At 39.8% G+C, this 17708-nt stretch overlaps 1 protein-coding gene across 1 annotated transcript in view; it reads left to right on the top strand.

The window, feature by feature from the left end:
* Positions 1-17708, top strand: part of LOC145266403 (coiled-coil domain-containing protein 112-like) — a 116510-nt gene that overhangs the window by 13192 nt on the left and 85610 nt on the right. The window contains exon 2 of the mRNA XM_080122058.1: positions 17152-17246. Within this exon, the coding sequence (XP_079978184.1) occupies positions 17152-17246 (95 nt within the window). The remainder of the gene's footprint in view (positions 1-17151; positions 17247-17708) is intronic.

Raw genomic sequence — 17708 nt, 5'->3', positions numbered from 1 at the left:
GTTAACATGAAGGGTTTCGACCTCACCCCATTCACTTCTACCATAGCACCAGGGTTGGCATACAAGAGGCAAATCCAAGAGCGAAACTGGGGACCAAACCCAGCCGAGCGAAGAACAGCCTCTAGGTAACGATGGTCTACTCTGTCGAATGCTTTGGACTGATCTAAGTTGATCAGCGCGGCTTCTGTGTCGACTTTTTCTACGATCAAGCGTATCGTGTGCAAATTGTCTTGAATCGTCCGGCCCTTAACAGAACAAGTCTGTTCGGGACTTATTAGACGGTGCAAGACAATCTGCAGACGATTTGCTAAGATCTTGGCCAAAATCTTTAACTCTGTGTTTAACATCGTTAAGGGCCGGAAATTACCTATCCCATCCCCTCCATTTTTATCTTTGCGTAACAATTTAATGATCCCCCTGGTAAAGTACTGAGGTATGCACCCGTTCCTAAACCAGGAGTTAAAAAGTACGGTCAGCAAAGGGATAAAAATGGGCGACAGCCTCAAATACACCTCGTAGGGCAGACCATCTATCCCAGGGGTCCTGTCTAGCCCGACCTGTTTCAAGGCCTCAATGACTTCTTCCTCTTTTATGCTACCTTCACACCTAGCTGCTTCGGTCGCCTCCAGGCGAGAAAAGTCGGCTAAATAGGTGTCAAACTGTTCAATAGTCAGACCGGGCTCCTTGGTAAAAAGTTCCTGAAAATGAGTCCGAAAACCCTCCAAGATTCCGTCGTTTGAAGTTACGGTTCGTCCGTCCGGCAATGTGACACTGGCGATGTGTCGATCTGCAGAACGTCGAAACTCCTCCGCACGCAATGACGCGGCCATGTTTGTTGCCTCGTTTGGCGCTCTTTTTAATCTAGCCCTAACTAATACTCCCTGGTCCTCCCTGTTATCCAAGGAGTCCAGTTCAGCCTTAACTACAGTATAGCTAGCACTATCCCCCTCCTCCACCGCCCTTTCTAATCTATCTTCTAGCGCCGCTTTCGCTGCTCTAGAACTACGTTTGAGCCGGCGACTAAAATCAGCAGCGAAGGACCTAATGACTTTTTTAAGGTTGCCCCACCACTTATTCCCGATGATAGCCCCCGTCAATTCCCTCTGTATTGTTAGTAGAAGCTGTTCCCGGAAGTCCTTCACATCGAACAACGACGTGTTGAACTTCCAGTAACTAGCCATCCTAGGTTTAACACTATCTAAGTTTACTCGAACCCGGACAAGCCTGTGGTCCGAATAAACTATACTATGAAAACTTGGACAGTCTAAAAGCCCTAAGTCGACTCTCCTAACTAAGAACCGATCGATGTAACTCGAAAGTTGCACCGAATCGGAGCCGCGTCTACCTGTCCAAGTCCATGCTAAATCCCCGGGTTTTTCGTTCCGAAATTTATCGACAAGATCAAACTTGTCGACAAAGTCTCGAAACGCTTTAGCATCCCGGTTCTGATTAGTATCCCTTCTGGTATTAACCCCGCGATCTAACTCGGGATCCAGGACCGCGTTCCAGTCTCCCGCTAAAACTAACCGTCGAGACGAATTCATGAAAGGCTCGATTCGCCGAAAAAAGGAAACTAGCTCAGCATGGTTATTGGGCGCATAAACCCCAATAAAACGAAATGCCACATCCTTTACGGTAACATCTAGAACGAGCAATCTTCCCTCTGGATCTGCATAAATAGGGTCACACGACGCATCAAGAGTGCGCTTAACTAGCCAGGTAACCCCCCTTGCATGGGTATCATAATGTGCTGAATAGAGCTGAAAGTCTCTAAGGAGCACACCCTGATAATCACTAGGAATGAAGTGAGTTTCCTGTATACAACAAATATCCACACCAAGGCGTTGAAGGTCGCGTGCAACTCGAAGTTTACGAGAGGCGTCCCTCAACCCTCGGACATTTAAACTAGCTAATCTTAAGGAAGCCATCTTGAGTTACTTAGGGTTGAGAAACCTAATCAAACATAGACGGTGTCAAGACACCGACAGCTGTCCCCAATGATCCAGTGGTCATCTCAGTGGTGATAGACCCGTCAGGGGACAGACCGCCGATGTCTAGGGGGAAGCTTAGTTTAACTGCCCTATAAAGTGAAGGATGGAGTTTGATGGGGACCCGTCCAACACATCGTTTTCTAATTTCGATTAAATCGTTGTCGTTGAAATAGGCTGCTGGAGGATAAAGGTTGAAAGCAGAGTTTGCTTCCTCCAGCATAGTCCATAGTCCTTTGGCCTCCTCGCGTTTTCTGACAACTGTTAGTATATGGTTTGTTTTAAAATTTTCAGGGTTAGTAATGTCTTTTTTTTGGTATGATTTGAAAGCGAGGAGGTTTCTGTATTCTTTCCTGTTATGGGACTTCATTATGTTCTCTACTTCCGCCGTGATCTTGCACACATCCTTCCCATTAAAGAAGGGTTGTTTTTTTTTCCTTGATTCAGTCTCTACAGAGGGGCTTCTATGTCTTTTCTTATCTGAGGGGGGAGGAGGGGGCATGTCTGTTTTCATTGGAGAAGGGGGAGGGGTGTTCTTGGGCGTGTTGTTTGGCGAGCAGAATGGTGACGGTTTGGGGGTCTTTTTGGAGGGAGAACCTAGAGATGTCATTTTGGTGTCTCTATGGGGCAGAGAAGCTTTAGTAAGGGGGGGGGCCTTTCGAGGGATTTGCTTTTCTTTTGAGGTCGGTTTTTCAGGGAAAAGGGATTCAGGGAACTCTTTCTCCTCAGATTTTCTCCTTTTGTCATCAAGAGTCTCTTTTAGTTTAAGTAGGGTTTTGAATTTATTGCCCCCTGGGTCCTTACTTGTTCTAATTTCAATTTTCTCTTCTTTAGAGAGGGACTTAGCATAAGTCTTGGGTGGGGATTTTTTTGAAAGAGGGATGAGTGTCCAGTTGTCCTTCTTTTTGGGGGATTGTTTCTCTGAATTAAAAGTCTTTTCAAACTCTTCCGGTGTGATTTCGTTTTTCTCTTCTGCTGGTGTCTGGGAATTGTCCTTAGGTTCTACATAACCTATTTTCCGGTCATTTGTAGGGATAATTTTTACAGCTGGCTTCCTTTTGGGGCATGTGTAAGTGAGATGGCCGACTTCCCCACATATCCAACATGCTGGTCTTCTGCCTGCGACCACGATTGGCAGCTTCTCTACGCCAGCCTCCAGGTAGTATGGTATACGTAAAAATGCTTCCGCGTTAAGCAGAATGTCAAAGGTCCATACTCCATTATAATGGTCCTCCTCTATTCCGGTTATGTCCCCAAACGTAAGTAAGAAAGCGGCTAGGTATTCCCCGGGGACAGCACCTGGAACTTCAAAAATGGACACTGTAGTTCTTCGCCTTCCTAAATATTCCATCCTCAGAACGTACTCATTGGTAATGATTTCTTTTTTTGTCATAGCTATGCATTCGTCTTCCGTCTTAAAAAGAGCTGCCCATGTGTTGTATCCTTTACATTTTGTAATTCGCTCAGCTCTTAAACCTGCTGATGCAATTAATTTGGTGACAACGTCTTTCGTTGATCTTATTAGTTTTTTTGTTTTGCGGTCTATTACAAATAGAGAAATAGTCCTCTTAGCAAACTCCTGTAACTGCGGTTGTTCCAACTTAATACCAGTTTCTGTTGTAAATTCAACGCATTTCTTTGCGTCTTCGACAAATTTTACCACGTCAATTTTTACTTTTGGTGGTTTTGTCCATCCACCTGATGCCTCATCTTCCTTCACCTCAACCGTCGGCACACAGCTGGCAGATGCCATGGCCGGCGTATAACAAGAGGAGAGAAAGATAACAGTCCAAAAAAAAAAATTAAAAAAAAAGAGTCCGGTAATTGAAAAAGTGGTGCCGGGGGAAGAAGAAGATAAGCAATAACAAATTTAACAAGGTGATAACAAAATATTAACAATATAACGCGCAGAATAACAATATATGAACCAACAAATTTTTAACCATGTAACTCGAACGATGAAGTCGTAGTCAGACAAAGACTAAAGTTACTTCTCATGAAAGAGGAGAACTATTTATGGCACAATGGGAGATTCCATTGTGCACACATGGGCCAGTCTATTCCTTGGATTGTGATTGGCTGAATCACCTGATTGGATATGCTTGTACATAAATACAAGCCCTCAGTCCAGCTCAATCTGATGTCTGTCTTGTGCATGAGCTGAACCCTTGGTAAGTGTTGCTGCTATTATTATTATTGTTGTTGTTGTTGTGTGTTATTGACTAACACAGTTCTTTTGATTATTCTACATCTCCCCTCTTCCCCCCCCCACGAGTAGGCTGGGTTGTGTGAGAGGTGTATCTCTCTTTCAGGCCTAGTTTGTTGTGTGGTAGTAACCTAGAAAGAGCTCGGGGAATCCTTGATCGAAAGCGTGGGGATATATGTGTGGTTTGTTGTTGGGGTTTGGTTGCTGTTTATGTGCTATTACAGGGAGATAGTGGGATATGCAAGAATGTAGTATCGCTTGAGGGAATTGTTGGTCCTAGTGCTGCACTTGGTATTGGGGTTGGTGTAGGCTTAAGTTCGCATTTTCTGAGGAAACGGCGGTTCCTAAGTGTGATCCTTCCGGATCCGTTAACCCTGATTCGGTATTGTCGATCTGGTAGGGAACTGATGATTTTGCCCGTTGTGTTCCATCTGCGATTGACTGGATTTTGGATGGCTACAGTGTCACCAGCTTGTAATGGTGGAAGGTTGTGGGTATATTTATTGTATCTTTCCACTATTTTTGCATTGCAGTGGTGGAGCATTTCCTCGCGATGTGCCGCTGACACCCATTCAGGATGAGGCTTGTAGAGGATTGGCTGTGATGGGATGGAGTCACGTAGTCGACGGTGAAGTAATAATTGGGCCGGTGATAGGCCAATGCTTTGGATTGGGGTATTCCGATACTGCAAGATGGCCCGGGCAACACTGTCATTGTCCAAGGAACCGTGGGGGCCTGTGTTTCCTTTCACAATCCTCTTTGCAGTTTTTACTGCAAGCTCTGCCCTGCCATTGGATTGGGGATACGCAACAGAAGATAATCTGTGCCTAACACACCATGTTTTCAGAAATTCTTGGAACGTGCTGGAAGTGAAAGGTGGGCCGCCATCGGTGCTGAGTTCTTCTGGGGCACCATATGTTTGGAACAGTTGTCGGCATATGGACATCAATTTGGTTGTAGTAGTGTGACCTGATTCTAGGCGGTATAAAATTAGCCAACCAGTTAGCCTATCTGCGCAGGCAAGGTATGTGTGATCTCCAATATAAAAAATATCCATGACCATTTGTTGGAATGGCCACTCTGGGGATCGTGTTAGAATGATAGGCTCCCTTGGTTGACTAGGTGCGATGGTTGAGCATACCATGCAATTCGCCCTAATACTGCGGATTGATGCATCCATCCCTGGCCAGTACACCGATTCGTTGGCACGTGCTTTCATGCCGACTACTCCTTGGTGTGCAGAATGCAGGCAGTGTAGGACCTTTTTTTGTTGTGTTTTGGGGATGACAATCCTTCGATCCAACAATACTAGACGATTGTCAGTGCTAAGGCAGTGCCTCACCTCCCAATACTCACGGATTTCGGGCGCAGTGAGATTACGTGTTTTTTGGAAGCCTTGCTGTATTGTGTCTATTAATTTGTTATATTGTTGATCGCCACGACCTGCTGAACGAATTAGGTCTGGTGATATCATGGCTATATTACTGCTGTCTGCAAATGTTGCTATTAAGGCTGTTGACTCTGTTATGTTGCTTATGTTGTTCGACTCCAGTATATCCATTTGAGAGGGTTTTGTTGGAAATACATCGAGAAGGGCTTGCACCATCGCCACTGGGTGGCAGGAAACTGCATCAGGGCCTCTGTGCCACTTCCCGGGGCAATGCTGTATGGTAAATCTGTATCTCAGGGTCTTTTCCTTTAGTCTAAAGAGCCGGGGGTTTTGGATCTTGCTCAGATCACAATCGCCAAATATCCCCTTCAGCGGTTCATGGTCTGTGACCACTATGATGTTTGGAGAACCCATGACGAACATACGGCATTTCTCCAATGCCCATGCTATTGCTGCTGCCTCACCCTCTATTGGTGCGTATCTGCGCTCAGCATCCGTGCAAAATCTGCTGCCGGCATATATCAGATGCCAACCTTCGGAACAGCAGATTGGGGCTTTTTCCATGGTACATTGGCAATGTTTTTGTAGGAGTAGGAAGCCCATTCCTTCTTTGCTCCAATCTGGAGCAAGGCAAGTTGCTCTGTCTTTGTCAAATGTTGCTACCCCCTTCTGGACTAGGTGAATTATAACTCGCTTGGAATCTTTGAATGCGTCTTCAAGGTTTTGATTCCAAGCAAATTTGGAGTTTTGTTTGACGAGGTCCCGAAAAGGCACCATAACTGGACCCAGTGAATATGCCCAGGCTACTTGGTTGACAAGCCCAAACCATGATCTGGCATCAGTAATTGTCCTTGGGACTGGAAAATCCTGTATCGCTTGTATCATGGATTCAGAAGGGGTCACTCCTGAAGAAGTTATCTGGTGGCCCCCAAATTGTACGACATCCTGACAGAATTGGAATTTGTCGGTGTTGAGCACAATTCCATTCTTAGCACATTGGAGCAGAAAATCGAAGGGATGATAAAAGGCTCCCTCAATGCTAGAGTCATATAGCAGGGTATCGTCTACTATCTTCACCTTGCGTGGGATATCTTTTATTATCTCATCGTATCTGCGAGTGTAAGCATCCCCAGATGCGACATATCCTTGAGGCATCCTAAGATACATGTATCTTCCCCACTCAGTTATGAAGGTGGTTAATGGTTGAGATTCTTTGTCTAAGAGAATCGAGTGGTATCCATCAACAGCGTCTAGGACTGTTTTCTTTGTTCTAGGTGGCACTTGCAGTGCCAACTGGAATGGCGACCCAGTATGGTGGGTTTCTCGCTTGCATTGAGAGTTAAGGTGTTGGTAATCTATTGTTCTCCTTGGATTACCATTCTTTTTGGCAGTTATTACCATAGTACTGCACTAATCAGTAGGCATACCCACGGGTACTGGAGCTATGATACCTTTTTCTACATCCTTCCAAAGGGCTTGTCTTACTGGTTCCTTGAAGTGGAAGGGTACAGGAATTGGGTTATGCCTGGCTTTAGGGATTGCTCCCTCTTTGAGGTGAATGTGGGCAGCTGGGCCGGACATGGCTGGAAATATCCCATCTTTGTTGAATGTCGTTTTGGCAAACTTTTCTAGGAGCCAGCTCTTAAGTTTGCCTATGTTATCTTCTGTTGCGGGAAAAGGGAGGTTTTTGGGGCGATTTGGCAATTGATCTACACACTTTTTAGACTCGGTGTCTACCTCTTCATGTACGTCTGCTAAAGGGTTTGGAAAATGTTTGTGCAATATTCCCACATCGATGCAGGCTGCTCTGCTGAGATAAAGCCGTTGTATGCCCTTGCATATGTAGAGGGCTTGTTTAGTTGTTTTCCCTCTGACCACAAACTCAACTGGTAGCCAACCCTGACACATGAGTGTGAAACCTCCAACTGTTCGTATGATCTTTCTTGATTGGATAAGACTAATCTCTGTGAGGCCCATTTTGATTAAATGCTTTGGTCCCCCAAGACAAATGGCGGCACCACTGTCGGGAAAAACCTTTAGCGTTGTACTACAACTCCTAGGGATATTGACAGGTCGTCTGGGATCTGGTTTTGGTGAGAATGGGATTACTGATGCATTTATTTCAGTTAACAGATCACCTTCTGTAGTCATAATGGTGCCCCTCATTTGATCGAATGTGATATGGGCCATGAGTGTATTCATGGGAGCTTCTTGGTCTTCAAAACTCTTTATCACTGCCGGGCGATATTTCTTTGTCCGGCACACTGCTGAGAAATGGTTAAGTTTCCCACAAGTGTTGCACATTTGATTCCATGCCGGACATGTTAAATGGCGGGCACTTGTCCTTGGAGTACCGTGTTGGTGACTACCGCAACCTATGCAGGTTTGACAGGGTTCTTTATCAGCAATGTTATCGTTGTGAGTAGCAGTAGAGCTAGTGCGAATATTGCCTCTGCTAGTTCGTACAGCACTGTGTTTTTTTTTTTTTGCGATACATTGACATCCGGACTGTAGCTATGTCTGATGTATCAGTCATTGCGGTTTGGTCCCGTAGTGCAGACTCAAATGCCTCAGCATGACAAATATTTTGGTTGAGAGTTTTTAGCAACCCGGCTTTTGCCAGTAGATCGGTCTGAAGCGTATCATTCGATATCCCTTTGATAAATTGGTCCTTGATGTAAATGTCGGACAGGTCGTGATCGCAGTTGGGGCATGAAAAATTACAGTCTATGGCCGTGGACCTAAGACGAACAAGGTATTGTTGGATGGGTTCATCTTCATGTTGTGATATAGCTGCAAATGTCATCCGATGGACCATGGGATTTGATTTTTGAGTTACCAATGCTTCTGTCATCTCTAGCAGCTTGTCTGGGTTGGTGGTGAAGAACTTAGGGTACGTATTTATGATTGTGTTTTGAATGGATTCATCAGCGCAACTGTATAACTGGGTATTGGCCTGAGAAGTTGGCATGTCCGTTATTCTGGTGAATACTTCCCAGTCAATCCGAAATTTTCTGAATTGTTGAGGGGTCATTTCGAGATGAAGTTGGGGAGGCCTGGCAGCTGGTGCCTTAGCATAGGTGGTCTGGGTAGCGGGCTCCTTGGCTTGTCGAAGGATAGACAGAGCTTCTCCCATTGTTGTGATTCCCAATTCTCTTAGCATGGCTCGATCCATTACTTGAAGGTTTTCTTTCCTCAGTTTTTCCTTCACAAAAGTTGCAGCGTAGCTCTTGGCGGAATCGGCAGCAATGCCTGCTTTGAGGAAATAGTCTTCCCAATCTTCTGTCTCGAATCCTGTTCGTAGCGCCATGTTGGATTGTGTAGTGGACTTTCGGTCAGCGTTCAAGTTGTGGATAACTTGACAAAGACTAAAGTTACTTCTCATGAAAGAGGAGAACTATTTATGGCACAATGGGAGATTCCATTGTGCACACATGGGCCAGTCTATTCCTTGGATTGTGATTGGCTAAATCACCTGATTGGATATGCTTGTACATAAATACAAGCCCTCAGTCCAGCTCAATCTGATGTCTGTCTTGTGCATGAGCTGAACCCTTGGTAAGTGTTGCTGCTATTATTATTATTGTTGTTGTTGTTGTGTGTTATTGACTAACACAGTTCTTTTGATTATTCTACAGTAGTCAGGTGGGAAACAGGCAGACGGAACAGAGTTCAACTGGCGTGCTGTTCTAAGAAAGAAGCTGTGTTCATGGAATCTACGTTTTGATTTAGGCACAGATAGAGAGTGGGGAAAATTTTTGATAGTGGCTTCAGCTAAACGGGTGTTTTTCGTAAAAGATTGGCGAGGGGGGACCAGAGATTGGAGCTCAGACGAGCACTTGCCATGGAAATAACGGTAAAACAAAGACAGGTTCGCAACGTCTCTTCTGTGGGAGAGAGGTTGCAGGAAAGAGAAAAGGGCATCCCCCACTAAGCCACAAGGTCTATTTTGTACTCTGTCAAGGCAGGATAGGCTATTTTTAGCAGCTCCTGCCCAGATATGGCAGCAGTAGTCCATCCTTGGACATACTTGGCTTTTATATAGATAGAGAATTGCATCAGTAGTGAGATATCTTCTGGAGCGGTAGAAGGAACACACCATCTTTCCAGCGACCATGGCAACAGACTTGATGTACGTGTTCCATTTCATATCAGGAGTAAAGGTCAAGCCCAGAAGCTTGTCAAAACATTGAGCTTCTCCTAGGCGAGAGCCATCCATTACAATTGATGCCAGATGGGAATCGGAGCGCTGATGGTGTAAAGATAGGAGCTTGGTCTTAGATGCATTAAAGGTAACCAGCCACGTCTTCCCCCACTGAACTACACGCTCAAGATCAGAGAAGAGAGAATCAGAGAGAACTTTGTCATTTACAGCCTTTGATGTGTTGCCGTAGATGGTTGTGTCATCAGCATAGATGTCAACAAATGATTTAAGTATGTGTTTAGGAAGGTCATTGATGTAGATCAGGAAGAGAGTTGGGCCCAGAATGGACTCCTGAGGGACTCCAGCATTAATACTGCAGGCCTCTGTTTTTGTCCATCGACCACTACTCTTATGAGCCTATTAGAAAAATGATTTAATGATTGAGAAAACATTTCCAGTTATACTATAGTTGGAAATCTTGTGAAGTAGGCCTTTATGCCATATCTTGTCGCAGGCCTTTGATATGTCAAGTGCAATAGCCCTAGAAAGGTAGCCTTTGTCGAGAGATTCGCTAATCCTAGGAGATCTGCTTTTATTACCTCTGGTCTTACAGAACTTATTTTCTCTTTTGTTGTAACTATGTCTACATGTCCATGTCTTGGATGTGACCTTAAACTATATCCGATGGTGAGGCCCATGCTTGCAGGCTTTGGGGAGTGTGGAGCCACCCTTTAATTGCCATTGCTCCCAGGTACACTCTGACTGAGTGGTAGTAACTGTTAGGGTCCCAACTATGGGTTAAATAGAAACCGACTTGAAAAAAACAAATATATTCTATTAAAAAACTTTTTCCTAAAAATCACTGGATTCGGCATTAAATAACCTGAAAAGTTTTGATATGCCGTAAAACAACCAACCAAACCACTACTATTGTCACCTTGTTGTGTTTTGACTGTACAGATATTTTTTTTTCTCGTGGATCTGCATTTAATAGTGTTTTTCCAAATGCGAGACATAAATCTCTGCTCAGTTCATGTTGCAACACACATGCACTACACTCTCTGTCACTGTTTTTTTTTCTTAGTTTTACAATGAACTCTGTTCACTTCCTTGAGTCTCAGGATTTTGGACTTTTTTGACAGCTTAAATATGTCTATGCATTTCTGTAAATCTCTCTTAATTCCACTTGTGTGTGGGGATTGTGTAGTTTAAGAATTATTTGATCTTGTAATTGAGACACAACTGTCACAAAAAAAATTTTATCAACGCACAAAGCAGCATGATAAATACTTCAACAGTTTCTACATTTATTGCCTCACAAATGCCATAAAATAATACTGTAGGTAGATTTTTGAAGGATACCTTTCTTTTTTTTTTCTTTTTTTTATTCAATTTTCACCCCAAACAAGGCACAGTGCCACTTTGAAGTAGGGAACTACTATCAGGGATATAAGTTGTAGGGGTATTATGAAGGGAGATGAGTGGCAAGATGTCTATTCACATTACACTTGAACTTCTGCATGTCAGTACAGTTGGGAAAGCAGAATCCTGGAAGCAAGTTCCTAAGTCTAGCAGTTCTGGAGAAGAAACTATTTGAGTAGAAGGCTTTCTCACACCTAGGGATCTCTACTGTGAAAGGGTGGGATTTAGCTGCTTGTCAGGTTTGTCGGGGATGTTTATGTCGAGGGGTAGAAGTGATTGTAGTTCGTCAGAGCATTCACCATAAAAGTACTTGTAGAACAGGCAGAGGGATGCAACATTTCGTCAATCGTCCAGAACCTACCAGATTGGCGACTCTATTTGAACCCTGTCAAGGAGTGAGACAGTAAGTAGCAGATGCATCAGCCCAAATGTGACAACAGTACTCCATACATGGGCGAATGGTGGCCTTATAGAGATACAGGATACTTTCAGGCATAAGTAGTTTTCTAGCACGGTAAAGAGAGCCCACCTTCTTCACAGGTCTTTGCTGGTGTTTAATGACCCATTGTACTTAATGCTCCAGATTACTCTATATTTTCATCAGCAGATAATAAAATTTCTTTAATTTTGTTAAATAAAGGTCCTTGGAGACATGAGCAAATATCAGGTTCATGCCTTTCTTTTTCATTTTTTCTCAAGCAATAAAGCATGACTTTTAAAAAGAGACTTTATTTTTATTAGTTTATGTTGACATTTTCTTGGTGTTCAAAAGATAAAAGACCAAAATTAATGTCGACGAAAAAAAAATATATTTATGTGCTTAAAAAATATTACAGTGAAAAATATCGCGATGACTAAAAAAAAAAGTACATTAAAATTTCAAGTTTAAATAAATCAGCATTATAAATCTCTGAAAAAATAATTATCAGTTTTCTGAAACTATTTCACCAATAATTAATAAGTCTTTAAGATACTGAATTAAAAAATATACATAATTCTTCTTTTTTGTAAACATTTCATGATTATCAAAAAAAAAAAAGCACGTTAGTTAAAAAAAAAAAAAAAAACATCTACAATCAAATGTAAATACAAACTGCTCGCTGATTTTCGCAAATGTACAGGATACGCTTATTGTAATAATTTTGTTGTAATGAAAAAGGAAATGCTTATTTATAATATTGAAACTATGCAAGAATTTATTTTTTTCTAAAAAAGATTTGTATTTGGTTTAAGTTTTTTATTCAATAATACTCTAAAATTATTAATGAGATATTTACCAATATATTTCCTTAGAATTTGAAATATAGCTTTTGTAAAGTATTCAAAACTATTTATATTTTCATTACAAATTGCATACTGTGTCAATTTTAGCAATTACATTACTCGATTTTTTTCTAAAATTTTATTATTCATTAAAAAATAAGCTAAAATAAATCTTTATTAGTGATAAAATAGAATTCAAATTTTGCAAGAAAATGATTATTAATTAAAATTACAAATTTACATTTTAATTTTTCACCATTCTGTCGACCCAAAGTCTTCAATTAATTCTTCAAATTAATTTTTACAGGGTTCATACAAACTTGAAAAGTTCTTGAATTTTTACTTTTGCCTTGAAAAGGCATTATTTCTATTATTTTCTTGAAAAATCCTTGAAAATATAATAAATGTCTTATAAAGGCGTTTAAAATTGTATTTATGTCCAGTAAAAATGTGTGTCAAAATATTAAAAACAAAATCTAAATAAACACTATTAAATTATTTTTAAAGTATTAATAAAAATACCATTTAAAATATTTTTTTAATACTGAAAATAATATAGAAATGCATAATTTGTAAATTGCATCATATTATTGTGGAGTTATGTCCCTTTTTCATGAAACTTGCTTTTACATTTAATTTTGAATTTCCAGTGTTATGGATACAAGAGTTGTCACTTTATCACAAAACTACTCGATGGTATAGGTACATAACTCTTATCTTCATGGTATAGAGACATAACTCTTGTATCTACAATACCAGAAATTCAAAATTTTAATGTAAAACGAATTCAGCATAGACACATTCAACAGTGGGGAAAATAGCAATATTAAGAGGGTGTTTGGCAAATTGTCATTTACTTTAAAAGTAGATGATAATAGCAGATGTAGAGAAGAGGTGGTGAAAAAAGTGGAGGAAGGTGAGGGTAATATTCAGCTATCTGGTTCAGTACAGAGACAAAGGGATCTTTGAATTTCTGTCTCCACATGAACGCTGTCAGGTAGCTTTCTAATAAGTCTCTATTAGTCTCACATTCGATTTTGTTCCTTTGTCTTGTTTCCTTCCATATTTGCTTGATGTGGTTCATTGTCGCATGTGTAATAGTCAACAAAGTTTAACTTGTGAGTAACCATTTCATGTTTGTAACCCTCTCCTCCAACTTTGCTGTACGCCTTCCAGTAGTCAAATACAACTATTGTCCCAGGCAAAATGTATTTCTTTATAAGTGGAAGGAGGGCTTCAGCATTCCTGTTTGGTATGGTAACTAGAAAACCCTCCTTCTCTGCGGGGTCATATCTGCCAAAGACTCAAAGCAGTTAGAGGACCCTTCCAATATTAGATTTCCTTCTGTTGAGGAAGTCATCAACTTTGACTGTATGCCATGGGCCTCCAATTTGTCGAGGGTTCTGCTAAAATACTCAGGACATACATCTCTGCAAAAGTTTTTCCAGTCACACATTGTATGTTTTGACTTGATGATGCACTTACGGTTAATGTTTTAAATATAACCATCTTGTATGCCCAAAAATATATGAATTTTATAATTTGTGCAATTGAAAGATAGGACCAAGAAAAAAAACGTCCCCTCCCACAACACAGTCCACATCCTGCATTTTGGATTACAGCATCTCCAGGTATAACTTTTCCTAATTTTTTTTAGATGACAAGGATCTTGCATCCCTGGCATTTTTTCATTGTGCCAATCAGCTTCTTTTGGGTGAATTGGATAGCAGACTCTTCAGATTGGAGTCTTTTGCTTAGCTGCGATGAATTCATTTTGTTAAATGCTTGTGAACTTTGGCTCAAAATTTATTGAATTGAAAAATGCATTGCATTGTTTTCTCATCTGCTAGCTTGAATTTGATTCTCAGCGTATCCTGATTCTTTCTCTTATCTGCCCAGAAACACTTGTGAAAGTTTGGATTTATTGTGGTAACAAAACTGCATAAGTACCATAATTTTTCTTGCTGTCAATTAAGATTTTGGTATCATTGTTTAGATATCAAATTTTGTTTTGAATTTTGTCTGGAGAAAGCCTTAAAAAACTTTGGAAAATCTTGAATAGTTCTTGAAAATGGATGTTGAAAATCTGTACGGATCCTGTGTTAAAAATTTTCTCATTATAAAAGCATTCCTTACGCTGATGTTTACACATTCATGTGTACAAGGGAAATATTAGTTATATTGATTTCATTAACACTTTTTTCATAGTATTTAAAAATACTAAACATTTTTACTAACATTTATGATGCTTAATTTTCAAAAAAAAAAAAGCAAAAATAAATTCATGTGTTTTTTTAGTACTTAAAAATATAACATTAGTAAAAGTATTCTTGTTTACACAAAATAATACATTTTCACTAACATTTAAAAAAAAAAAATGGGTTCCTTATATTTCCTGATAATTAATTAATAAATACTGAAAATTTCATTAAAATTGGTTGATTTTTTGAATTTTGGTGAATTTTTAATTGAAGGGAAGATACAAAATGTTTTTACAATTTGGAGATCGGTCCTTTTTCTTTGAATATGAAAATAAAAAAGTTTGGATTGCAGACGTTCAATTAAGTATACGATGACTTGTTTTTTCTTTATTCATTTATCCAAAGGATTAAATTTAATTACACTGAAATAATTAGTCATTTTTACTAACTGGAAAATATTCTGGATTCTTCTCAGATATTTTCAATAAATTTTAGGTACATCTTGATTCAATTTACAAAGAATACTCTTAAAGATTAATGTCTCATATCTATTACACTATATTTTAAAATTATACTTAAATTTCTTCTCAATATCCTTATATTGAGTTTATGAAAAGGATTAAAATAATTAAAAATTTTCAAACTGTCACATGATCAAATTAACCAACCAAATGATGACTTGATATAAAAGATTGTGTGCCCAAAATATTTCCAAACGATTCCAATAAAAAATTTGAATCCATTAAAAAATAAATTTTACAAACTTTAATTTTTTACTAAACATTTTAAACAATTGCCATGACAAATAACACCCTGCCTGTGAGCCAATCTTTCGAACTCCTTGAACTAACATTCACAGGCCATATGAATTGGAACAAATATATTGAGGTCATTGATAAGGCTACTGCAAGGAAGGTAGGCTCTCTCTACCATGCTAGAAAATTACTTATACTAGAGAGCATTGTATATTACAAAGCTACAATTCACCCATGTATTGAGCATTGTTGGCACAACTGAGCTGGTGCATCTACCACTAGTCACTCACTCCAAAAAAAAGTCTCAACTCTAGTAGGTTCTACACTGTCGGCCAAGCACCAACTCATTGTAGTAATGTCGCACCCCTGTGCCTGTTTCACAAGTACTTTAAGAAAATGTAGTCTGATGAACTCATAACACATGCTCCTTTGACATCATACTCCCAACTAACCTGGCAAGCAGCAAAATCCCCCCCCCTCACTGCTGAGGTTCCTAGATGCCAGAAAGCTTTCTACTTTAATAGTTTCTTCCATCAGACTGCTAGACTTTAGAGTTTCCTGTTTCCCTGACTGTACTCACCTGCAGAATTTAAAATCTAATGTGAACATATATCTCGCTGTTCAACTCAGCACAGTCCCTTATTAGACATGATCTGAAATAGTAGTCATTTATATTCCACATCGCAATATACCTTGTTTGGGGTGAAAAAAAAAAAAAAAAAGAAACTATGGCCATTCATCAAGACACTGCATAGCTATTTGGCCTCCTTCCTCTAAAATATTGCCGACTCCTGATTTACAAGGTGCCTTCAATAAGTTCGCAGACTTTTTGGTACAGGCTTTTAAAATTGTTGTAGATTCTTGAAAATTCAATTCTGTTATTTTAATTTTTATGATTTCATGTTCAAATGAACAGCTACAGCAGAAATTGGAATACATCCTACTAAACCTGATTGTCACAGCTAGTGAATTTCAAAAATGCAATGTAGATGTGAGAATACTTTAGAAGAAGTATATGTAATAAAATTCCGTTTTAAACTTGGAAAAAATGCCATAGAAATGTATGGAATGCTCCAGACTGCTTTTGGACCATCTTGCATGAATCAAGCATCAGTTTTTAAGTGATGTAAGAGATTTAAGGAAGGCAGAGAGTCTGTGAGGGATAGTGAGAGGTGTGGGAAGAGTCAGGAAGTCAGAACACTAGAGTTGATTAGCCAAATAAAGAATTCCAGTGATAAGGACGATCGTGTCTATGGAGACAATAAATACACAGTTTTATGTTAGTGTGAGACATGTATACACAATTATTTGCAAGAAACTGAAAGTGCAAAGGTTTGTGCAAAGTTTGTCCCAAGGGTACTCCATCCTTTTCACAAACTATTTGACAAAGATGGGCATCAAGACAGTTTCTCACCCTTAAAACCTTGCTCCCTGTGACTTTTGGTTATTCCCTAAGCTGAAAGAAAACCCTAGCGGTTGTTGTTATAAGACAATTAAGGAGATGAAAGAGGACGTGACAAGAATCATTGACAGTCTCACACAAGAGAACTTCCAAAAGTTGTTGTACAAGTGCATTGTAGTCAGAAGAGATTACTTCAAAGAGTTTCATGCGTGTACTATCAATAAAAGTGCCCATACGGAAAATGTTTGGAAACTTATTTAATCTGATTGAGTAGTATGTGACAATAGCCATGTGTGGTCATCAATAATTCATAGAATGATTTTTCATTTAATTGATATGAAAATCAGTCATTTTAATTTTTTAGAAAATTATCTTTTCAGTCTACAACTGATGAAGCCATCCTACAGTGGAGAGACAAAGTAAAAGAAAGTAAAAAATCAGAACTGAAGAAAGAATTCCAAAAACTTTGCAATCAGTAAGTGTTGTTCCATTTCATGGTTTTGTTAAATCTCTGGTTTATAATATATTTTGAAATTTTTTTTAGATGGGTATTGATAATTCGCATGTAGATTATATGGATTAATGTTCTCATATTGAATGTTACATGTATTATTTGTAGCATACAGGTTTATGTGCCATCTAGCTTTCTTTTCAACCTGTATACTCACCCAAAGATTGGAGAGAAACCTAGACAACACATACACCCATATGCTATGAACAGTGTGAAATATATCTTTGCAAGATCATCCCATGAAGCAATTTTATGGCAGCCCACTTGCCATATCTATTACTATCAGAGAGCGACATCTATGTTTTGCCAGTCACTGTCAGAGGAGCAAGCAAGAGCTGGTGAGAAATGTATTATTTGGGACTCCACGGCATGGGCGCATGAACATAGGACAACCCAGATCCACGTACATCCAGCAAATTGGACATG

This window comes from Euprymna scolopes, chromosome 4 (assembly GCF_053919585.1).
Source record: "Euprymna scolopes isolate OS-2025 chromosome 4, ASM5391958v1, whole genome shotgun sequence".
NCBI classification, from domain to species: domain Eukaryota; kingdom Metazoa; phylum Mollusca; class Cephalopoda; order Sepiida; family Sepiolidae; genus Euprymna; species Euprymna scolopes.
Note: the sequence above shows the minus strand (reverse complement) of the source record. Positions and strands in the feature narration are given on the sequence as shown.